Raw genomic sequence first — 25,412 nt, forward strand, 5'->3', positions numbered from 1 at the left:
AAATAACAATACCAGTCATGACATCAACTAATGTTAATTAAGTGCTGTATGCTAGATACTGAGCCAAGTGCTTTCCATGCATTCTCATTTAATGATTTTGACATTCTCCCCCCCCATATATACTATTACTACCCCATTTTACAGATGAGGAGGCTGAAATTCATGGAGTAAGCTAATGTCGCATCATTTGAAAATGGTGGCATTGGGATTTGAACCCAGGTCTGCCGGATTATAATGCATGTTCCTAACCACTAAAGTAATACTACTTCTATAAAGGCAGGATGAAAAAAAGGTGGGGGAAGGTGGAATAAATTAATACCCAAAGAATTGGCAGAGAGTTCCCAGAGCCAATCATGATGACATTAAATCTTGTATAAAGGTAATGAGTTGGTCCAATTTTCCAACTAGTGGGGGAATAAAGCAGAGATCTAGAGACATGTTAATGACACTATCTGAAGACCCATGGAAATGCGCACCGGCCACTTGAAACTAGCGAGCACCTACTATTCTCCCTGGGTTTTTCTCTAGGCTAGAAGAAGGTTTCTTCTCTAGTGGAGGAAGTGTCTGCATCTTCACTAAATACGGGGTCAAAAGCTGGATGAGCTCTGCGCCACACAAGTTTATTTTACGTTCTCCCAGAATGTAAAGAGAAATCTCAGAATGACATCGTTAAATGGAAATCAGGGATCACACCTGTAAGAACTGTGTGCACTTTGTACCCTACCCCAAGCAGTTCTTTCTCCTGCTCTTTGTCGGCTTCCCCATAGACATCTGAGCAGGAACCAAAGAAAAGGGCAGCACAGGAGTGACAACCCCAAGGGAGGTCAAGTCAGGAGGAAGTGGGTAGGGTGGCCGGGCAAGCTTCATGAGGAGAGAAAAGCAAAGTGAGCCATTCCATGAGGCCTGCAGCCAAGTGGGTGTCAGAGACCCAGGTATCTGGTTGAGCCTGAGAAGCCTTCTTGCCAGACCAAGGGCAGGATTTCTGGGAAGAACCTAAGGAAGGAGCCAGCAACTGCTTAGAGCTAGAACTGTCCATCATGAGTAGGCTTGCAGAGCTGTGGGGAATGTTAGTGCTCAACAACCAAACTGTGTTTAGTGACCTTTATTCACTCAACAGTTTTCATGTGTGGATATGTGTGGATGTGCTGTGTGTATGCACTGAGCCAGGTAATTGGAAACCAGGAAGAGATATGTTACCACTGGAAATCTTATGTAGGACACAGAGCCCAGTAAATTGGCAGCAGTGATACAGTGCTGAGAAACCCCCCAAAGGGGCAAGCAAACGGAGTTCTGGGATTATATGGAAGACAAAATTACTAAAGAAAAGATTATTTGTTAAAGAAAAAATTATTCATGACATTTGGTAAAAATGGTAAGGAAGACTTTGTTCAAGGGGGGCTACTGCAGTGGTGTTCTGTAATAGGAGAGAGAGATTGGGCTCGACTCTGAGTGAAGAAATAAAAAAAAAAAGGAAACTTATAGCCATGAGCTGGGTGTGGGTCAGTGGATGGAAGTTCACTAAGAGGAAACATCAGGAGTAAGGGGGGTTCTGGCTTACCTGACGTAATGGATTCTTACTGAAGACAGACCAGTGTGATCAGACTTCAGATGGAGGATGGTGGAGAATGAGGAAACTGATTAGATATCGATGGTGATTAGAAATTGAGGTTGGGGATTCTGGCTAAACGTACTTAGCAGGATTCTTGCTAAAATTGGACAAATGCAGAGACAAGCATGGAAGTCCACAAGTTGAGGCCACAAAAGAGCTCAGAAGAGCCTGCCTGAGTGGAGTTTGGTCAAGCAGAGGATCTTTGTTAATACCTATCCCAGTCCCAGCTGGAAAGGAGCAGAAATTTAGCTGAAAGCTAAGTAAGCACTGAAAAGTGAATAGGATTCATCCAGGTGAAGCATGGGAGTGGGGGGAGCAAGGTGTCAGGGGGCCTTTGGGAAGGGAAAGAAGAAGCATGGCTCAAAATCAGGAAATAGGGCTTCCCTGGTGGCGCAGTGGTTGAGAGTCCGCCTGCCGATGCAGGGGACACGAGTTGTGCCCCAGTCTGGGAAGATCCCACATGCCGCGGAGCGGCTGGGCCCGTGAGCCATGACCACTGAGCCTGCGCGTCCGGAGCCCGTGCTCCGCAACGGGAGAGGCCACAGCAGTGAGAGGCCCGTGTACCGCAAAAAAAAAAAAAAAAAAAAAAAAAAATTCAGGAAGTAAGAGAGGGCGTGACAGTTCTAGGAACTGCAAGAAACTTGGTCCAGTTTGTGCTCAGAGGGAGAGGTGGGAAGTAGCAAGAGGTGGCACCAGGCTAGCTACCCTCAGAGCTTGGACTTCATCCTGGAGCCAATGTGGGCTCTATCATTGGGTTTTCCTTCCAAAGGAGGAAATGATCAGAACCTCTCACAGGGCTGTCTTGGGTGCATAGTGCCACAGCTGCCAACAACAAAAAAGATGCTGGCTCCTTGAGAACATCTGAGTCCATCAACACCTGATCATCTTACAGGCTGGTCCAAAGGAAGCACTTTGGCCATCTTTTTCTGGCTATAAAAACAGAGTCTTGGTGTCCTGATATTACTAAAACCCTCATAAATTGAGATGTATTTTGGACTTCAGAGCATGTCAAAAATCATATAATGTTTCTAGACTAATTCTAGTTCAGTAGACTCATGTTAGTGGCACCTGAGAATTACCTGGGAAATTTTGAAAGAAATGTTGATGCCGGGGCCACCCTCAAAGATTCTGGTTCAATTGACTGGGGTGGAGCTGGGCATTGGCAGTTTTTAAAGATCCCCACATGGTCCCCTGTGCAGTCAGATGTTTTATTTTTCTCTATTTGCCCATTTATTCAATGCAGTTGGGTTTTGTTCCCTGTGCACTGGAAGCACATTTTTGGAATGGAAATGCTGCAGGAAAAAAAGCAGGTGGCTACAGGCTCCAGGGTCCTGGCCCATCTCCCCTCACTGCCCCTCCCCATGAAATGCCATCCATCAGGAGCACTGAGCAACAGTCCCCCTAAATACTTCCCAAGGTGCTGCCCTGTTTCGTTCCTTCCACACTGAGACAGCAAATTGTTAACTCAGAGTCCCTGGGTTGTTTCTTGAAGCAATTAACAGCTGCCCCGTGTTAATTCCGAGTCAATAGCCCCTGGAGGCTGCTGCTCTTACAGCTGTCGGCTTCTGGCCTCCACAGCACATTTTGAAAGTAACTTGACGGGGCAGTGAGACTCTGCCCCTTCTGCACTCCCTGGGAAAGCCTTCACCAGGCTTCCTTGGGGGGACACTAAGTGCCCCAGGGACTCGGCAAGCCAGCAGGGGGCTCCACCCACCTCTTTCGTGTCAGATGACAACTTGGGAGACTGGCAGAACCAACTCCCCTCTGCAGAGACAGCCCCTAGAGATATTCATGAAGCTTTCGTTTGTTTGTTTTGGCTTTTCTGGAATTCCTTTTTCTGTTTGTTTTGAGATGGCTGTATTTTTCCTTCATGTAAAAACCCCTCCTTCAACTCAGTCTGTGGTTTCTATCACAGAGCCACACGATTTATGACATCTTGCCTGTGCTGCTTCCTCCAGCTCCCTGTGGACAGAATGAGACTCGAGAGGATGGTAAAATAATCCAACTGCCTCCCTGCAAGACAGGAGCCTGGATCGTGCCGGCCATCATGGCCTGCTACCTCCTAGTGGCAAACATCCTGCTGGTCAACCTCCTCATCGCTGTCTTTAAGTAAGAGGGTCCTTTTTCAGAGCCCTTGGAATGGAGTAGGGAGACTGAGGCAGGAGCGGGGCATGACGCTCCAGAAAGCAGCGGTTTTCCTCACTTGATTCTCTCTGGTCTCTATTTCAGCAATACATTTTTTGAGGTAAAATCAATATCCAACCAAGTGTGGAAGTTTCAGAGGTATCAGCTCATCATGACTTTCCATGAAAGGCCCGTTCTGCCCCCACCTCTGATCATATTCAGCCACATGACCATGATATTCCAGCACCTGTGTTGCCGATGGAGAAAACACGAGAGTGACCCAGATGAAAGGGACTATGGCCTGAGTAAGCTTTGAGTGACAACCCCCCGCAACTACAGAGCAGAAATCCCCACCACGTCTATACGCGGTCGTGCAGGACCACTGGGCACCTGTGTCCTCCTGCTTCCTACCCACAGCTCCGAAGACTTGGGAGGGATGGGAGGGTATGCATGATGAGAAATGGTGCTGGAACGGAGACAGGAGAGGCTTAAGGCGAGCACTCTTAGCCTCACACCTTTCTTAGTGAGATAAAACCAGGCTCCAGCAGGGCTGTTTTAGCACCTTCATACGTTCTAAGCTTCTTACTTTACAGACATCCCACCACAAGATATATCAACCATGTTAATATGCTCCCAATGCTGCAGTATATATAATTTAAGCATCCTGACATGAGTTGAGTTGTAGGTGACTAAGTTTGATTTTCCATGGTCATTTTTGGATCTATCATGTTTTTAGGTCTTAAACATTTCCCAAGCCTTAAGGGTTGTGCCTATATGGCTTCATGAGGAAACCAGTCCTGCTTTCCATGATTCCAAGGACAAAAAAAAAAAAAGACCCTCCACCAACCACCTTCTAGCCCAGTGTTTCTGGAAGGAAATTAGATTGACATTGGGGTGGAATAATTCTTCATTATATAGGATTGTTCCACATATTGCAGGAGATTTAGCACATCAGGCCTCCACACATTGAATACTAATAGCTCCTGCAGATTCCTAAATATCCCCTGGGTACCACCCACAGTTAAGAACCATTGGGAATCCAGCCCCCATACAAGCAACCTACCGTGGTTTCTCAAAGTGTGTCAGATAGACCACCTACACTAAATCTACTGAACCAGAGCCTCTAGGATTGTGGCCAAAGAATGACCTCCAGGTGATCACTAGTGCAACTAAAGTTTGAAACCAAAGCCACTTAATAATCAACTGCTTCTCTAAGTCTGAAGCTTTTAACAACTTCTCTGACACAGCAATGCCTGACTTCTTTCGAGACATTAAAATTGGAAAGTTGGAGAGGAGTTAAGAATTCCAAAATTCACTATTTCCATTTGAAACACCCATTTAGGCAAGTAGAAGCTCAGGGGGAGAAAAGGTTCAGATTTCCACTGGGCTCTTTCTGCCACTGAATCAGTTATGAATTTGTTTACCAGCTATAAATAGAAAACCAGACTAACAGTAACACAAATATGTAAGGTTTTACTTTTCTCACACAACAAAAAGTGAAAAGGTAAATAAATAGCCCAGAGCTCAACAATGACTCACTGAAGTCAAAGACCCCAAGTCAGCTATTCCTTGTCACACTGTCTTGTCTCATGGTAGCAAAATAGCTGCTGCACTTCCAGTCATCACATTCATGTTCAGGGCAGAAAGAAGCATGAAGGGGAAAAAAGGTAGAAAGAAGCAGCCACATACTTACAGTTTATCTTACAGCCACATACTTACAGTTTATCAGGAAAGCAAAATCTCTTCTCTACACAACCCTTTCCTGCAGCAGGTTTTTTTTGTTCCTTGAGCCAAACTGGGTCTCATGGTTGTTGCTAGCTTGAACGGACACTGGAAATGTGTATTTGGCTTTCCAGTCTCAGTAGTGGGAAGAGGGAAGAAGGAACTTGGGTTGCAAAGGGCTTTTAGTAAGGTGAATGAACAATGTCTGTCTGCCACACTCCTCAGCCCAGAAGTTGAGTTTTTAAGAAACCTCCGTTCTCTGCATAGCTTCCCTTTCCTTTATTTAGCTATATTTTTGTCCTTACGATATATATAATTCTAACCGGTCTCTGCAGTAAACCAGGTATACTCAGGTGAGCTTCAGAGACCCATAATGAATCTAACACAGAGAAAGAGGACAGTGACACAAGTTGCCTGACCAGATTTGGATTTAGTTTGAGACTCAGTGAAGAATCTGGGCCCCATTCCCTAACCTTGAGTTAGATTAGGAATGTCATTCGACCCACAAGTCAGGTGCCATCGCTTTTACTTCTCTGCCTCATATCTCTCATTTCTTTTCCACAGAGCTCTTCATAACTGATGATGAGCTCAAGAAAGTACATGATTTTGAAGAGCAGTGCATAGAGGAATATTTCAGAGAAAAGGATGACCGATTCAACTCGTCCAATGATGAGAGGATACGAGTGACTTCAGAAAGGTGTGTTCCCATGGGTACATGCCTCCTGGGGTTGTTTTATACCATGGCATGCCTTATCAATTGATTTTGTTTGCAGGGCCACAAAAAAACAGAGACCCCGTTGTGCTTATTTTTATTGTCCAAGAAATCATCGAGCTTATGAGAGAACAGAATGTTGTCAGAAATGTCTATAGATCAAAGTCCCAGACTTATAGACCCTAGACTTCTCCAGCAGGCAGTAGCAGCCGCCTTCCTGGACACTAGAGATTGTTGAGTACAGGACAGGGCAAGAGTTGCTGGCTCAGACCAGAAATTGGAAAGTTCTGACCCAGACATAAACCAAGAGAGACCCAGCCCAACTCAAGGCTCTCCATCAAGTTTGTGTTTCATGTAGATCACTGAGCATCTTCTCCAAAGGTGAGGATGGTCCTAGTGCCTGGCTTATGTGGGTGCCCAACACCTTCTGAATAAACAATAACAAGAGACTTGTGAATTAGATAGAATAATGGTTGAGGGTTTTTTTTTCAATTGTTTTGTTTTTTCTTCTTATAGAACAAGATAAAAGCAAAGAAATAAGGGCAGATTTTTTACTTACTTACTATATAATTTTAGATCTCATTGGCCAAATAGTTTTGTAGACCAGTAGGGCTGTAAGAAAAAAATCTCAAAATGAAGAGAAGAGAATCCTTTAAGGTTAATAAATCTAAGTTTATGTAAATGAACTTACATTTTCTTATTTTCCCCATTTTGCTGTAGACTAATACAAACTTCATTCCAAGCTGGCGCTCAAAACCCAGCATTTAGGAACTACTCTTCTAAAGAACACCCCAAGTGTTACAAAGCATTAGTGTAACTTTAAATTTTAAGCACTTTCAATATAAAGGTGGCAGAAGCAAATTATAAATAATGGGAAAAGGATGATATACTGATGACTTCAGATGATATATGACTCAGACTTCTAAGATTTGAGTCAGTTGCCTCTAGTTTTCATGAAATGACATTTTGTCTGCTTACCCATGTCATACATTTTCTCTAGTGGCTCTGTAGAAATTACACAAATGGCATTTTTCTGTCCCTGGCCCTTTATTTCTTGAAAGAATGCAGTCTAGATAAGTGAGTATATACACATATGCTATTGAGTGATTGTATCCATAGGTACTCAGCCAATATTAATAAAGTTTAAAGCCATGCACAGATTTTATACACATCTGTCATTGCAAAATAGAGCATTTTGTGATGATATGGTGTGAAGCAATTTTCCAGCAAACAGAGGAAGGAGCTGCAAATCTAAATATCTCTCTCATGCTGAGGCCTTGAAAAAGCTATTTATTAATGGACATATAGCCATGTGGTTCCCAGAAAATTGTGCCCTGTGGACACATTGTCCATTGCTCAGACATATTTCCAAAGCATATGTTTGAAATGCTTTTTGGATTCAGAAAACCACAGACCTGGGAGGAAAGAAAGGTAGGGGAAGGAGTGTTAAGATGCAAGGAAGTCTTTGTCTTTCTTTCTGGGGAACTAGAATGAGAGTTACAGACACCAGGGCATGTAAACTGTGACCTTGTCACCAATTCCTTTTGGATGGAAACATAAAGGAACTATAGCACCTCCAACTGAGGCTCTCACCCCACACCTACAAACGCTTCCAGGAGACTTCTTCCCCAAGGCCCTATTCTTCTGTGGGTGGTTACAGAGCCCCACCCTTCAGAGCATGACCAAGATGAACAATTCCCAGAAATCAGGACAGCATGCAGGCGCACCCTCCCTGTGTCCCAGGCGTTAGCTGACCTCCTGGAGTAACACTGGCCTAGAGGACCAGGACGAGTTCTTGGCCAAGCCCAGGTGCCAGAGAAGTGAACTTAAACCCGGGCCTCATTCTGCTTCTGTTGCTTCTGTGTTTATTTGAGGTTTTGCTTTTGTTGTTGGTGGTGGTAGTTTTGGTTTGTTTTGCATTTGTAATTGTACCCGAAAATAACATCTTTAAACACTAGGATTATACTCAGCACAATAGAAGCACCACGAGGTGCATAAGGGAATCAACCAAGGGAAGAGTGGGTCCATGTTACCAATCTCACACATTCTCTAGGCCATGTCCTTAAGTGGAGTGGCATGTGAAATCACCTGTCCTGTTGTACATTAGCTAGCTAGCTAGATGGATAGATAGATGCATAGAGAGTGATAAATAGATAAGTATGTATAAACACACATTTGAATACATATGTTAAATTTACATAAGTTAACTGTGCACATTCTATATAGTATATAAAATATTTTATAATTTTCTCTTCATATTAGATAACTTCAATACAGAGATTTGAAATCAGAAAAATTAAGAGCTGGTTCTTTGCTCTACTAAAAACTTGGGAAAAGGGTTTTTTCACATAGTGAGCCCCATGCTTCTCCCCCTGCTACTACCTTTAAAATACAATTTATTTATACATGTTCTATTTGCATGAATCTTTTTAGAAATACAAATATACTTCCATAATTGTCTATTTAAATGGATCATTATTAAATCATATTTTTGTCACCAAATGGTATGTATAGGGCTCAATACAATATTTAGGAGATCATTAACACCTTGGAGGAACTTGATCCTGAAAAATCCTTGACTTTCCCTTTTTTTTTTTTTTTTTTGGTGGTACGCGGGCCTCTCACTGTTATGGCCTCTCCTGTTGCGGAGCACAGGCTCCGGACACGCAGGCTCAGCGGCCATGGCTCACGGGCCCAGCTGCTCCACAGCGTGTGGGATCTTCCAGGACTGGGACACGAACCTGTGTCCCCTGCATCGGCAGGCGGACTCTCAACCACTGTGCCACCAGGGAAGCCTGACTTTCCCATTTTTATATAGCAATGACCATGATGTATCTAAAGCAATACAGTTCCAGAATGTAATGAGCTAATTGATTGTAACTAGTGCCCTCACTTATTTGGGACAATATCTAGCTGGTGATAATTATATTAAAATAACCAAATTTCTAAACTATTAAGCAACATTGGTGACTGGCTTCTTTTCTGAGGATTTTTTGACTATTGGCTGAAGATAACGAATCCTTGGAGTTTGTTCCATCAAATTCTGTGCTCATCATCCTTTAACTAGTTCAGTTCTGTTTCAGTACATGCATACTGGATCTTTACTGTATACCAGACAATAAGGCAGGGCCCTGTCCTCAAAAACCACAGTCTCATTGAGTTCCAGTGTACACCCAAGGCAGGAACAACCAGAAACATCTAACTCAGTGTTGTCAAACTTTAGAAGGCCTGAAAATCATCTGGAAGGCTTGTTACTACATAGGTTGCTGGGCATCCGTCCCCACTCCGGGTTTCTGATTCACTATGTCTAAGGTGGGGCCTGAGAATTTGCATTTCTAACAAGTTCCCAGGTGATGCTGATGCTGGTTCTGGACCACACTTTGGGGACCACGAATAGAATACGATGGACAAGATAAAGGTTAAAGTAGGAGAGGACGGTGCAAAATTATTCACTGTGGAACATACAAAATTCGGCACCTTACATTCAGAATAAGTTCGGGAGGTCAGTGAATACAGATTACTTGTACCCAAAGCAGTGTTTCTCCCCCACACCTGACCAACAGCACTTTGACAAGCAGGTACTGAGCAGGGCCTGGGTTGGGGTGGGGATATAAGGACTTTGCTTTGAAAGAATGCATAGTCGTTACACTCAGCCTCTATTTGAGCACCTCCTAGAAAGAGGAGAAATTGCCTTAGATACCAGCCTTATGAATAAATACAGAAAAAAATTAAATTCATTTCTCTCTGAGAAAGTATTTTACATAGGTGAAGATCACTATCATCTCCCCACTTTGATTTGTCTTTTCTAAACTAAATATCCCAAGATCTTTTAACCACTTACCATGCATACAGCAGATCTCCCACTACCCTGCTCACTTTCTCAGTATGCACTTTAAATTGTCAACGTCACCCTTTAAATGTGGTCTCTAAATGGAACTTAATTCTGTGTTTTAGTTAGAGCCTAGATTCAATTCCTTTATTCATTCATTTACTGTTTTTGTCATCTACTATATGCTAGGCTAATAATCATAGAGTACAATAGAACAAGCAGTTCTTTTCATGTTACAAGAGAAAGAACACAGTATAATGGAAAGATTTTAATACTAATTCTGCAGTAACTAGCTGTGTGACCTTGAACAAGTTACTTAACTCCTCTGAACCTATGTCCCCATCTGTAAAATGAAGTATTAATACCTAACTGTAGAATCTTAAAAGTTATTGAGATAACATATATGAGATATTATGCTTTCAGTAACTGGTAGTTATTGTTTGATCCATACATTTTATTTGCTGTGAGATTGCATTACAATCATAGCAGCCAAGTCACGTCTTTGGTTCAGAGTGAGACTACAGTTAATTAAAACCAGGGCTTTTTCACGTGAGCTAATTCAAATATCCTCAAACCTCTTCTTGTGAAATGTTTGTTTTTAACCTAAAATCAAGACTTAACATTCATCGCTGTGAAATTTTTCTTTAAGTTGTTCCCCCTTTGGCTGATAATTCTCGCATTTTAAGGACAATTTTGGATCCTGATTTTATCATCAGTCTATTAATTTTTCATCCTATTCTTTTTATATCATTGTTTGCTTGATAAGCATACCTACTATGCCTTCAACATAATCCACCAAAATGTCACCAGCACAGATCAGGTGAACCAAGACAGAACTAAGATATTGCATGACTCCAAAAACTACCTCTCTTCATGACATCGGCCCATCGGTTAATCAGCCAGCCAGGTGTCCATATTTCTCTAGTCACTCCAGTGTGTCAACCTCCCTGCCAAAATCACAATGTACTTCGTCAAAAGTATTATACATCTGTGTCTCTCTATTAGTCTAGACTATCAAAAGAGAGACAAGATTAACATTGAGCCCATGTAGTTGCGTGTTAACTAATCCTGTCTCTTTAAAGTACTCAAAAGATACCATCTGCTTAATTACCTACGACTAAGCCATTCAGTAATGCTGCCTACAATTGATGTCAAACTCCCATAATTCCTAGAATCCAGGAATGTTGAATGTCAGGAAAAAACATTTCCTATCTGCAGTCTCCTGGAATTTCTTTTCTTTTTTTTTAATTAATTTGTTTATTTTGGCTACGTTGGGTCTTCGTTGCTGCACGCGGGCTTTCTCTAGTTGCTATGAGCAGAGGTCTACTCTTCGTTGCAGTTTGCAGGTTTCTCATTGCAGTGGCTTCTCTTGTTATGGAGCATGGGCTCTAGGCGCACAGGCTTCAGTAGTTGTAGCACACGGTCTCAGTAGTTGTGGCTTGCGGGCTCTAGAGTGCAGGCTCAGTAGTTGTGGCCCACGGGCTTAGTTGCTCCACGGCATGTGGGATCTTCCCAGACCAGGGCTCGAACCCATGTCCCCTGAATTGGCAGGTGAATTCTTAACTACTGCACCACCAGGGAAGTCCCTGGCATTTCTTTTTACTTCCCTTTGGTTTTTAAGGGTCACGTACATTTTCTGTTGATCAGAGATGGAAGTTCTTTTCTGGTTCCTTTAACTCATTTAAAGCAGAATTTGCAAACTGGTTGCTCATGGGCAGCATCTGCCCACAGAGGGCTGTTGTGTTGAGCTTGCAATGATTGTTAAAATTCACTCCAAATGCCTTTGGACTGCGTGTGCTCTCTGCTGACACAGACTCCTTGCCTCTGTTCTCTTACGCCTTGCCTGCTTCACCTACTCACTTGATCTACCCTTCTATAGGCATTTGATTCTCAGACCCCTAACTTAGAGCTTCCAGTTTATCCTCACCATCACCCACCCGCAGGGCCGCACCTGTCAGAAGTTTCAGTTTGAATTTTCTCCTTGACAGTAACAATTGGAGCAACTGGGATATACATTATTCCTTGCTGTCATCTTTTAATCTAACATTATCTTTCCCAAACCAATGGGCTCTATGCCCTTTTTTCACTTCACCTGGATCTAAAACGTATTAGACAATGACTATTAATAGCATATACAACTTATAATTTTTCATAACAAAGAGAGAGGAATAACTTAGGATATATGAAATTTATAAATAATCCAAAAAATAATGTAAGCCAAAAAAAATGAACTTCACCTACTTGCCACCATGACCTTTTCTAAAACTCATCTTTGATATCTCCATTGATAGAACCAAGTTTAAACTTTTCTCCCTTTTTTTGGTTCCAGAGTTAGTGAGAAGGATAACTGGCCCAAAGGGAAGGGTAGGTGACCCTAAAGGACTTAAATAATTCACAAATTAGGTGGATAAGCCTAAAGCACTTAAATAATTCACAAATTAGGTGGATAAGCCTGTGGATAAGCAAGAGTTCGCTTTAGCTGCTCTGCATCGTTGCCTTTGATCTGAAAACCTGTGTCAGTATACCCTCCCTGCCCCTCCCCCCCGCAAGAGTCCCCACAATTGGGCTCATGCGTTCTGGGATTGTTTTTGCTCTTCATCCTACACCCATTCTACTGCTGGCACTCCAGGGAATATTTGAAACTTAGAGCAGGCATGGTCTGCCAGTTCTCTTTTTCCTTTTACCATATTTCCTTTAACTACATTTTGAGGTTATCAGAAAAGAAGATGAATTTCTGGAAGGTAATACAATAATCCTTAAGAAATTACATATTGAAGTTGAAATTTTCTGTGCCACCAGAATCTTCTTTTGAATGCCCTTTTCCTTATCACATTGGCTGTTAGAGGCTGGTTGTTTTACTACCTGGTTTTTGTTTGTTTGTTTGTTTCACCAGCCTATTGTGTCCTCTCTAATGGGCTTCTGGCTGTCACTTTCTTGGCCTCCCGGGAACAGGAGCCACCTCACATCTTTCCAGGGTTCTGCTGGGTCCCTATTGTGATTGCCTTGTGAGTTATTCTGAAATAAGCCATGCAAGGTCTGGAGATTTGAAAGAAAGAAAGAAAAATAAAGTGTTCCTTCATACAACATCTTCCTTTCCACAGTTCCTTTTTCTTTTCTTACTTAGTCACTTCCCATATCTATCTCCTTAAGAATTCTTATTGATCCTTAAGTTCTTATAATTCTTATCTCCATTTTATCTCCTGATTTATTTGACCAGAGTCAGCTCCTAGAAACTGCAATCATGACTCGAAACTCTTGGTTTGTTCCTCAGACCTATTTTTATCTGTGATGCGTGCCCATTTGCAAATAACTTTTCAAGAATTCTTTTTTAAAGATTAAGAGAAGTACTCTATTTATGGAACAAGCATATGTAAACTTGACTCTGGGAACGTTTATTCTTTTATAACTCCTACATTAAACCCCTATCAGTTATATCCGTGCTCTAATTGATGATATAATTAGGTGGTTAAACACATCTAGAATTCTGAAAGGAAATGGATCAAACAGTCCTTTTTTTTTTTCTTTTTTTAAATTCAAATCTTACATTCCAAAGCACCTCAGAGCCCACAGGAGAATTAAGATTTGGTGAAGAATAGCTCCTTGGCCCTGTTCTAGCAGGCTTTCCTCCCCTACTTCCATCCCCTGGAGCCATGCTTCTTTATCTTTGCTCTTGAGGCTCCACTGGGCACCTCCTTGCTTTCCTGGACGACCCTCTTCCTCCTTGTACCTCCCCTCTCTTCCTCCCATCCTCTTGGGCTCCTTAGTTTCTGGGTTCCGTTTATTCCCCACAACCAAGGCCTTAGTCTTCAATTGCCTCTTGGTGCCTTAGCTTGGCCTCTCACCTGCTAGTTTTCTCTGCAGTATTGGATCTTGGGGCTAAAGCGAGGTGGGATGCAGGGAGGGGAGGGTCCCCACAGTGCAGGGAGATAGCTCACCATGCTCAGACTAATGATCGCATGCATTTATGCTCAGAGAGCATCTTTATCTCTTTCCATACCGATCTTGTATACACCAGGCTCCAGGAAAGGGCAGGAGAGGGAGGAAGAAAACTATACTGCCTTTTGTTACTCTGCCAACACTAAAAAGCTGGGTGGACCCAGTACCTAGGGTATGCCAAACAAAACTCCTCATTCTATAGAAATGTACCATCTGTCCTTCTCCTGACTTTAATGAAGAAGTATTTTTGTCCACTTACGCAAAGCTTATTGAATTACAAAAAAAAATGAAATTGTAATACTTGAAAACTCCATAGGCTAGATGGTGAAGGAGTGAATTGTAAGTCTGTAAGACACACAAACTTATTATTGTAAGTAATTTGTTTCTCAGGCTATGTTTATACCACAAAACAAAGTGAAACAGAGGAAAGTTGAATTTTCCTTCTGAATCATCTGTGTTAGCTGGATGAATAGCATTGTGTTTGCCAGACACAGAATTGCTCGATTTATAAGTCTGCTGGAAATACACCTGGACATGACGGCAGAGTGTGCCTGGACCCCGGGAGGCTCTGGATGGGCTGTGGAGCAGCAGGAAGGAGCAAAAGAAAAAAATGTTCCCAAAGCAGGGCTCTCGAGAGCAGTCCAGAACCTTGGACCAGTGAAGGGAAGCTGAGAGGTAAAAGAGCAGAGTAGGTAGAGTGAGTTGGGAGGTTGTTGCTAAGAGAGGCAGAAATGGGCCCCAAGGCTGCAGCAGCAGAGGAGGAGGCTTTTAAAAGGCCTCAGGTTCCTCAGCGAGGGGGACCACATGCCTCACATTTCATTCTGGCACTGAAATGTACAGTCTTCTCTGATAGAGGCACTGCTACTGTCAACCCACCATCGCCATCACTACCACCACTACACCAGCTGGAGGGACCCAGCTCTGATGCCCACCGCTCTTTGTAAAGCATGCAGCCATGTTCCTTTTAAGGGTCAGCAGTCAGTGATTAGCTGTGCATATTGGAAGTATTGGAAAAGTATCTTTATGCTCCCCAAAAAAGTTGTGAATGGATCTTATTTAGATTCTCTAAAAGATTTGCCTTTGGGCATCTAAAAGTGAAAGTTTGAGCTCAAACCAAAACTTGGCTTTGGTTTGTCCCTTCCAAGTTAATCTGAGCAGGTGAAAATATGGTACAATTTTATTTTAAATGTGTGGTCTCTGTCTTTATAAATAAATGGCCAGGCAACCTATTGGACAGTTGAAATCAAGTTCATCACGGTGATTGACTCAGTGAACCTTTATTGACACCTGGCATGTATTGGGCTGGCAACACAGAAATGGGAACAGGAATATGAGACAGGTCACACACCTAAGAATTTCCAGTGGGGAGGGTCAAGACCTGGAGAAATAACTGTAATATAAAGCATCTGTGATCAGCTACCCAGAGAGACAGAGACAGAGGAGTAGGACTATTTATTTATTGATAGCCACTTCAGAGTAATTTACCATAAATTACTCTATGTAATCTTGGCTGAATTTCTTGATATTTGATTTTCCTTTATTAATGAAAGGATTCGGTTAAATTAGATCAGCTCCAGGTGACCCAGTGACAGTACTATATCAGTTCCTTTGGAGGCACTACATTCTAAAAGGATTGTTTTGAATAACAACAACAACAAAAGATTATTATATAAACGCAAAATAAACATAATCCCAGTCCATAGAATACAAATTTAAATGTACACTGCAGTAAGAATAGCTACATTCTGCAATTCTACTACAAAAGTCTGGGTAAAGTTATCCAAATGTAACATTCTCATTTTGTTGGTGACTGATAAGCCAACACCCTAATACTTATTTAGGTCATTGAACCCTGCCCCAAGCCACAGCGAAGCCAGGAGGGTGGGAAAAGGTGGGGCTTCGGCCCACTTTACTTGAAGAAGAACTACTCAACTTTGGTGTTTATTTATCAGGATTGAGCATTAATTTTCACTGAGGGAAAAGGGGTTTAGTAGCTAAAAACAGCTGGATTCAATAATCTCTAAAGCCTCTTCCAGCTCTAGAAGGTGGAGATTCTGTGATTCTCAGTGACAGGGTCACTGCCATCCTCTTGTCCCCACCCCCTTAGTTTCCCTCCAGTGGGACAGCGAGGGCACCGAGTCTGGGTGCAACTCTGATCCCCTCTGTGCTCTCCAGCCTCCTGCAGAGAAACCAGCCCCAACTGACTCTGGCTCTCTTTTCCCTCCCAGGGTAGAGAACATGTCCATGCGGCTGGAGGAAGTCAACGAGAGGGAACACTGCATGAGGGCCTCGCTCCAGACCGTGGACATCCGGCTGGCGCAGCTCGAGGACCTCATCGGGCGCATGGCTACAGCCCTGGAGCGCCTGACGGGTCTGGAGCGGGCCGAGTCCAACAAAATCCGCTCGCGGACCTCCTCAGACTGCACAGACGCAGCCTACATTGTCCGCCAGAGCAGCTTCAACAGCCAGGAGGGGAACACCTTCAAGCTCCAAGAGAGTATAGATCCTGCAGGTGAGGAGACCTTGTCCCCAACTTCTCCAACCCTAATGCCCCGTGTGCGAAGCCATTCTTTCTATTCAGTCAGTATGAAAGACAAAGGTGGGATAGAAAAGTTGGAGAGTCTTTTTAAAGAAAGGTCCCTGAGCCTACACCGGGCCACTAGTTCCCACTCTGTAGCAAAAGAATCCAAAGTTCCTGCAGCCCCTGCAAACACCTTGGCCATTGTTCCTGATTCCAGGAGACCGTCTTCATGTATAGACATCTATGTCTCTGCCATGGATGAGCTCCACTGTGATATAGACCCTCTGGACAATTCTATGAACATCCTTGGGCTGGGAGAGCCAAGCTTTTCGGCTCCAGTATCTTCCACAGCTCCTTCAAGTAGTGCCTATGCAACTCTTGCACCCACAGACGGACCTCCAAGCCGGAACACTGATTTCGAGGACATCACCTCCATGGACACTAAATCTTTTTCTTCAGACTATACCCACCACCCAGAATGCCAAAACCTGTGGGACACTGACCCTCCAATGTACCACACCATCGAGCGTTCCAAAAGTAGCCGCTACCTAGCCACCACCCCCTTCTTTCTAGAAGAGGCCCCCATCGTGAAATCTCACAGCTTTATGTTTTCTCCTTTGAGGAGCTATTATGCCAACATTGGGGTGCCTGTGAAAACAGCAGAATACACAAGTATTACAGACTGTATTGACACAAGGTGTGTCAATGCCCCTCAAGTGATTGCTGACAGAGCCACCTTCCCAGGAGATCTCGGAGGAAAAGTGGAGGACTCATCATGCTGCCATCCCGAACGAGAAGCAGAACTGAGTCACCCCAGCTCTGACAGTGAGGAGAATGAGGCCAAGGGCCGGAGAGCCGCCATTGCAATACGCCCCCAGGAGGGTGATAATTCAGACAGAACCCTGTCCAACAACATCACAGTTCCCAAGCTAGAGCGTGCCAGCAGCTACTCAGCAGAGGAGCCAAGTGTGCCATATGCACACACCAGGAAGAGCTTCTCCATCAGTGACAAGCTCGACAGGCAGCGGAACACAGCAAGCCTGAGAAATCCCTTCCAGAGGAGTAAGTCCTCCAAGCCAGAGGGCCGAGGGGACAGTCTGTCCATGAGGAGACTCTCCAGAACCTCCGCTTTCCACAGCTTTGAAAGCAAACACAACTAAACCTCCCAGTAAGCTTTGCAGGAGGCTCAAGAATCCAGCCCTAAAAGTCTCCCCCAAATTCACCTGTTCCCGTTTCTTGAAACTTATCTGCTTTATTCTTAGCTGAGCAAAACAAATATTGCTTTGGGAGGTGTTAATTCAAAGGTGACTTCTGGGCAGAGATCAAGAAAGCATTTGTTCTGGCCCAGTGCCAAACATGGGATTTAAGTCATGTTCACACTTGATGGGCAGGGAGGGGAAAGAGGGAGAAGAAGGGTTGAGATGAATGTGTATCACTAGTCACTTCAGAAAGCCATGAGTTCTGGGAATGAATGGGGCTTCAAGCACTGTCCGTGCCAGGAGTCATCTTTCCATTTCTGACCGTTATCGACAGTTTTAGGATGCAGGGCTAAATTGCAAAAATAAAATAGAACAGCCAGCATACAAATGAGATATTCTAAACTTTCAATTCTGTTTTCTTTTCACATTGGCTCCATCACTGGTGACTGATGAAGAGCATCCTTTTTATTCAGTATAAGCCGGCAGCAAGCAGTTCTACCTAACGTCCCACATCCTTCTCATGCCAACACTTCTGTAATTGATCATTATAAAGAAAAAACAAGGTAACAGTCATAGTTCACCTGTCTCTTATATATTCGTTTCTGGTGCCACAACTTTTATCTTTTTTGAAGAAAATAAAGGGAAAAGAAATGCCTTTTTGTATTGCAATCAAAATGAAAGAAGAATTGATGTTAAAAACAGATGTCAAGTGGTTTATTATAAACAGTGGGCATTCAAGTATAGTCAAGCAAGCTCAGGATGAATGTAATTAAATAATTTTATATTTTTTAATTTATTTTGTATCTCACCTGTCATCAGTGAAGCCACTCACTGAATATGTAATAGTGAACTTAAAAAAATAGTAGGCAGAACTCACCTAAAACTGCCATATGGGATACTGTTATCTTCTCACCATCCATGTCATGTGTGATGTTGCTGTGTGACCTTCATCATTTGTATGAGTCTACCGTGTCTTCTGAACGTCTCCAGGATGTAACTGCCAATTTTCCGCACCACTCATCACACGAGCATTTTGTATATGAATATCTGGTTACATGTAGATATTTTCATACCTAGAGTTTTGCCATTTAATCTGAGCTCAGCGTAAATTTAATTGGAGTTTTTCAAGGGCTGGTATCTTTTTTATGGGATGTTCCAAAGCACTTTTTAAGGAAGTTTCAAAACCATAAATAACCTTAGAATTGACTGGGAGTTTGGTATCAACCCAAGCCATCAGTTGCACGCATACCATGAATATTTTTCTTATACACAGAGTTATAAAAAAGATACAGTAGACTAAAATAGAAAACAAATAAACATGTAAAGAGTTCTGTAGTATATGCTGCTTATATACATATATATGCATTTACCCAGGGAGACATGTTAATATATAGTATATAAACAGACATATAGAGCTTTCTTAAAAGGCTTGGACTTTTCTATCACCTTGAGATATAACCAGGATTTTTTAATATCCAAGGAGTTCCATTGAAAGAGTTCATTATGTTAAATTTTGACAGATGTTGAAATTATGAATTTTTTAAATCCCTATGACCTCAGCTTTTCCTTGTACCAAACTAGAACATGACTCACTACCTTCCCTCTGCCCCTTTTTGTGCGGAAGCACTTGCTGTCATGACGTCTCATTTAGTCTGGTTTCTCCTACACAAAGCGATTATGCCAAGTACAATCAGAATAGACAAGCCAGTCTAAGCCAGATAGTATTATGGACTCGAGAATATAGGCATACGTTTCTAGATCCAAATCTGGATTTAAAGTGGGATAAAGAAATCTTCGGATTCCTATTTGGATCACTGATTTCAAAGCGAACAAAGATCTTTAAGGAAAAGGACTTAATGTCTCTGACCCCAAATACTACCTGGCTCTTTTGTTTCTCTGTAGTTATGAACTCCAAATTGTCTCATTATGTGAAATCAAGTAAGTACATGGACAAAATCTCTAGCCTTTAAATATTTAAACAAAACCCAAAACCTTCTGAACAAGCTTTTCAGTTGTAGAGATAATGATGTGGCCACATATAAAGAATTAAAGAATTCCTTCTTCACTCCTTGGATTTAAGTGAATAAGAAATAAGTCACCAGAGTCCCTCATATATAATTGCTCTAGAAACACTTAAATTTTTATTGAACTCCATATTGGCTATTTCCCCCTCAGCGAACACACATTTGAGAATAGATCAGTTGCCCTTAAACTTCCTTGAGTCACGAATCTCTATGAGGATCTAATGAAACCTCTGGGCCCGCTTCCCAGAAAAAAATGTACATACATGCAAAGTTGCAATATACCTTAAAGGGTTCATGCACCCCTGGTTCCATATTGATTGATAATGAGGAGGAGGAACCATGTTTGTTCATAATCAACGCAGTTGTAATAGGCACTTGACATTTCAAGACCATTCCTCGGTGACTCTCGGGAAGACCAAGTCTCAGCACCAGAGTTTGAACCAAGATTTTGTTATTTTTGTTCCTTAGATTAGCTTTTGCTAGTTTGATGTACTTACATCCTAACACTTTGATGGTTTTACGTATGGAGCACATTTACAAAGCCAGAAGCCTCTCTAAATCTGTAGAGGAATCTAAGAAGGAGGTGAAATCGTTATTCTTTGACCACAGAGCAGGATATCAGAGCACCTCCAGGGCCTCATTCTGGACCAGATTGAAAGTAGGGGAAAGAAATTATGAGCATGAGTGTTTCCATTAATCGTGATTTCTGGAGAGAACCGAGCAGAACCTGGGAAACAAAGTATTTAACAGCCCTGACCTTGTGACTACCTGGTCCTTTTGTTGTGCATGAAAATGAAGTTCTTACATCTTTTGTGAAGTGTGTGAAATATATAAGCCAAATTTAAGTGACTTTAAACACAACCTGTGTAACTTTCATGAGCCATTTCTTTCCTGTGCACTTACATGTGTATTATGTTTCCATCCATTTCTTTCCATTTCTGGGTGTTCTGCACACCGATGTGGCATTGATTCTGTGGCCTTGTACAGTCAGCTTGTGTCCAGCTCATTTATTTCACCATGTCCCTGATCGAGGGGACGTTAATTACCTGTCTCTGTGAATTAAGCAGCCCGTGAGCAGCAAGTTATTGAGGAATGTAAATAAAGTCATAGAGCTCTCAAGGAAGTAAATAGCTTTGGTTTAATCATGTGCTTCTAAGGTGCCAATTTTTGTATACTACTATATGTCATGATTTGTTCTAAATTACTCAGTCCTTTTGAAAAAGAAAAGAAGTAAGGATGTTTAATGAAAATGACCGTGGAAATTCCTGATTAACCAACATACTTTATACTTATACTTAGAAACCTCCTGCTTAATGGATTTCAGTGAAGCTGGAAAGCTTGAGTGTAATTGCCGTGACTAGTTTGAGTATTTCTCCAGCCAGAAGGTGTATTAGGGGTCAGAATGCAGCACTTTACAGAACTGGATTTTTTTTTTAAGTCTAAGCTTCCAGGTCTAGGATATTATATAGCACTTTGAAAGTTCCCCCTTTAAAAAATATATATCAGAATAATCGAATGAGAAAAATGTACTTGCAAGAACACAAAATGTGTTTCTTCTGAATGTTTCAAATGTATTCTAAAAGATGGTTTCTATAGATAATATTATGGTAGATAACTGGATAGCACATTTATTCTAGTTTCTGAGGCTGTACAGTCTAATCTTTCTGAATGTTTAGGCTGTTTAACTTCTGTAATGATAATAAATATTATCCAGTCATCGATCATGCTATATCTATAGGCTATACCATTCAGTGTGTGTGGGGCAATGCTGTATTATAAAACACATGTAAACATATATGTAACCCGTGTTTAACTCAGCATAGTTGTAGCATGTGGTTGTATTAATGAACGTTACAGGACAGCTTTATAATCATTTACAAATCTGTAACATTCAATAAAGAAGCACATGTTGCAAGGATTAATGATGTTCCCAATTCCATGTTATTTAGCATCCTCGTGAAATGGGCACTTTTGTTCCTGATCTGCTTTATGTTTTCCACATTCCCGTAGACCACTGTAAAATATTTGTATAAGCTGATGTGCATCTTCTAACCAGCCCTGTGAGCTGTGGTAGGCAAGTTGTGATTCTGTGAAAGACAAACTGGCATGTTATACAAAAGACTGTATGACAAATGAACTGAAAATAGTATTTTAAGCTCCAGTTGAATTAGGTGTTTGTTTACATCTGCTAACCCAACGTGGAAGCAGTGTACAGTATTTTATAAATATGTTCATGTAGTAACACTGATATGTTTGTTTCTAGATAAAGTGATGCTAGTGTGTAGGTGGTTATATCCTTGTTCTAGATATTGCATTATAGCTCACTATTCTTTAATAATAGTAATGTGACTTAAATGAAATAATCCCGCTCCAAATCCAGTCTTAATTTTGTGGCAACAAAATGCATGCACTGCTTTATGCATTTCTTTTGACTTTTTAAAGGCACTTAACATTTTACTGTTGCCTGCTGTGACACTTAAACCACTTAGGAACTCACTCAAAATGTCGGGCTTCTTACACTGTTTGGGGATTATGTCCAGTTTTTTTAATTAAAAACAAAAAAGCAACCAAGGATTTTTTATTATTTTTTTAAGCTCTGAACAAATAATATGGACTAAAGTATTAACCACAGGGCCTATAGCTATGCGAGACCTGGATATAGCTAGCCAATACCACTTGGGTTTACCAAGGTCTAGGTGTTGGTGCATCTGTGATATATGAAAGACATGTTTCTGATTCTTTAGGGCCATTAGGTGCAAATTGCTAAAACAGAGATGAGAGGGAGAAGTCCATTCGCGACAGTGTAGAAATCCACATATCAGTATGAATGAATCCAGTGGACAACATATGACCACGCTCCTATCTTGGGGCTTTTTTCACCTTCTATGTGAGCCTGGCCCAGGGGAGGGCGAGAGATGGGTGACTGGGTGTGTGATTGAGCACTGGGTGACTCTGAAGAGTTTGCCTTGTAAGGAAATCACCATTTCATCATTAGAAGCCATTCAACATCTGGACAAGAGAGGGACCAATTTGCACAATTTACACATCTTATAAATGATGGCTTCTCAACGAGTAGAGAGAACTTTTCTCTCAGCCTGCACTGGCCTAAGCTTTCGCTTCTTTTTACCTGTCAAACAGTCTCTTTCTCAGATTAGAGTCAACCAAAGGAGGGGTTGGTTCTGATTTAAGGAAAACAAGATTTTTTTTCCTTTTCTTTTGTAATTCGTTTGAGAATGTAGTTGTGTTACCTTTTCTCTGATGAATTCCTTGCACTGATCGCTGATAATGAAATCAACACATGACCGTTTCTACATGTCATCTAAGAGAGGAATTCGGTGGCCAAGTAATCCCGACAGCGCTAAGAGTGAGGTGAATTTTCCCTCCCCTAACTTACCTAGTCTGCTGGCCCCATTAAACCTTCAGGCCATTGCCTATTTACACAGTGTTGTGTGCTGGGAAGTGAAAAGGACATGTGTGGCCAGAAGGCCATAGGCTTTCTGATGAGCATCAATGCCAACCTTGACCCAGGCCTTCCTCTGGAGCAGGCAGACTGCTGAGAGCTGTGGGACACAGAGGGGTGTTCAGCCTTGTGCCTGGATGCATAGCCTTCTTCACCCCCTTAACTTTCTTCCTTTCTCTTGGCCCAGCACAAGGTGTTTTTTGCCAGACCAGTTGACTTTTGCTTCTATTACCTCAATACCCTCTGGACACTGGCACAGTAAACTGAAACAGTGGTTACAAACATTCAGACTTTGTCCAGCCCTCACCTTCCCACTGACTTTTCATCCTCCCTGCAACTTTACCCCACATGCTCCTAACTTGGCTGGTGTTTGCATCAGCCTCATCAGTTCTTTGCCTATCTGAATCCCAACCCTCACATCTTCACCCCAGCTTCTCACATGTCATCAGCACCGGCCATCTGCATCTAGATTGTGGGGTTGCAAACTCAAATATGTGGAGGGACTGGATCCAGAACACAAATGTGTCAACTGGGCTGGTGAAAGACAACAGGAAGGAGTTGGGTTTGTAGGGCACGAGAGAACATGTGTCCTGCTGCAAAGACATTCACTTTCAGATGTGCAAACACTGTGGTAGCCAAACAAACGTGTCTGCCAGCAGCTTTCAGTCCCAGAGGCAGTAGTGTGGGACCTCTGAATCAGAGCCAACCAGGATCATGTTCTTGATTCCAACTTAGTGAGTATATACACAAAATACACTGAGAATGGAGGCGGGAGGGAAAGAAACTCACCCTACTCAGGGTTCTTTCTGTTCTCCCAAATGATATGTGCATGTATATTTGCTAGCTGCATCATTCTGTACCTAAACTCAGGATCTTTGTGAGGGAGATTCAGAAGAAGAGTACCGTAGCATTGTATCGAGGCTTGTCCGCTTCCTGTCACTACAGTGTCTGACCTGAGTTTTTATTGCTGCTCCTGCTGTGCAGAACAGTCCATGCAGTGTACTGTACTCACAGCCGTTTCATAACACAGAACTTAGACTCTCATTTGTAAACGTTCTAACCATAGTTTATAATGGGGAAAATTATTCAAATATCATTTTTAAATGAACTCCTATAAACAATTTTGCAGTTGGGTTTCTTAAAGATATATACATCTTTTCGTTCTTTGTGTATAGATAGACAGTGGTTTGCATATCTATCGACATTATAAACATATATAAATCCTTAGAGGAGTTGTTCTTTTTTAAAGGTCTCTTATTGGATTCACAGTGCACTTTGAGCTTGTTCATTTAGATATATAATTCAAAGCAAAGGTTGGCAGATACTACGGGAGAAACTTTCTGAAATTTCTGTAACAAATGTTTTGCAATAAAAAAAAAAACTCAGTAGTTCAAAACATGACTTGGACTTCCTTGTGCATTTATTTGCCACCATGTGATCTCTACCATTCTCATGCCAAGAATTGTTGGGGTACAGAGAGACAATTGCCTTGGGCTCCATAAATTACTTGTAGAGCAGAGGCTGCAACTGGTGGTCTGTGGGTCATATCTAGCCAGCAGAGAAGCGGTGTTGTTGTCCAGCACAAATATTTTCACTTCAAATAATAGTGGGAAAAGAAATTGCAGAACACATATATGTACAGTCTTTTATTTTAAAAAATATTTGCTGAGCACCTACTCTGTGCCCAGTAGTGTGCCAAAGTGAATAAAGCAGGCAAAGGCCCTGCCCCTGTGGAGTTTTAAATCTAACTGTAATAAAGTGTAATCATATATTGTTTTGTAATTACCATTTCGCCGCCTAAGAAATAGAGCATGAAAAGTAAGAATCTATAGGTTCAGAGGGGTGACAGTGCTCTGTGGCTCAGGGCAAGGAAGGCCCTATGGGGTAGGCTACACCAGAATGTGCCCTGAAAAACAAGGGGAGTTTAACTAGTCGATAGGAGGAGGACATTCCACGTAAGGGGGACATTATTTTTTTAATTGAAGCATAGTTACTGTACAATATTGTATAAGCTACAGGTGTACAATATAGTGATTCACAATTTTTAAAGGTGAGGGGAACGTTAATTTGATAAGCACCCAAATGTTACAGTGCTTCACCCTGGTTAGAACCTCTAAGCAGCCCCAGCTTCACGGGCTGCATCTCCAGCATGGACCCCGATGTTGAGAATGAGGCTTTGTTCCAGTGAGCACCTTTATCTTTACATTTCCCACTGGCTCTGTCTGGTCAATTTTTTGAAAATGGAATGGCTGGCATAGCTTTCTGCACATTTATGT

At 42.1% G+C, this 25,412-nt stretch overlaps 1 protein-coding gene across 1 annotated transcript in view; it reads left to right on the top strand.

Annotated features, from left to right (window-relative positions):
• TRPM3 (transient receptor potential cation channel subfamily M member 3) overlaps positions 1–19,492 on the top strand; it is a 288,353-nt gene extending 268,861 nt beyond the window's left edge. Inside the window, exons 24-27 of the mRNA XM_027105962.1 lie at positions 3,568–3,718; positions 3,839–4,038; positions 6,020–6,152; positions 16,161–19,492. Coding sequence (XP_026961763.1) covers positions 3,568–3,718; positions 3,839–4,038; positions 6,020–6,152; positions 16,161–17,613 — 1,937 coding nt within the window. The 3' untranslated portion in view covers positions 17,614–19,492. The remainder of the gene's footprint in view (positions 1–3,567; positions 3,719–3,838; positions 4,039–6,019; positions 6,153–16,160) is intronic.
• The last annotated feature ends 5,920 nt before the right edge of the window (positions 19,493–25,412 follow it).

The sequence above is a fragment of the Aethalodelphis obliquidens genome, unplaced genomic scaffold (genome assembly GCF_003676395.1).
Source record: "Aethalodelphis obliquidens isolate GAN/ISIS:26980383/991018 unplaced genomic scaffold, ASM367639v1 scaffold7, whole genome shotgun sequence".
NCBI lineage: Eukaryota > Metazoa > Chordata > Mammalia > Artiodactyla > Delphinidae > Aethalodelphis > Aethalodelphis obliquidens.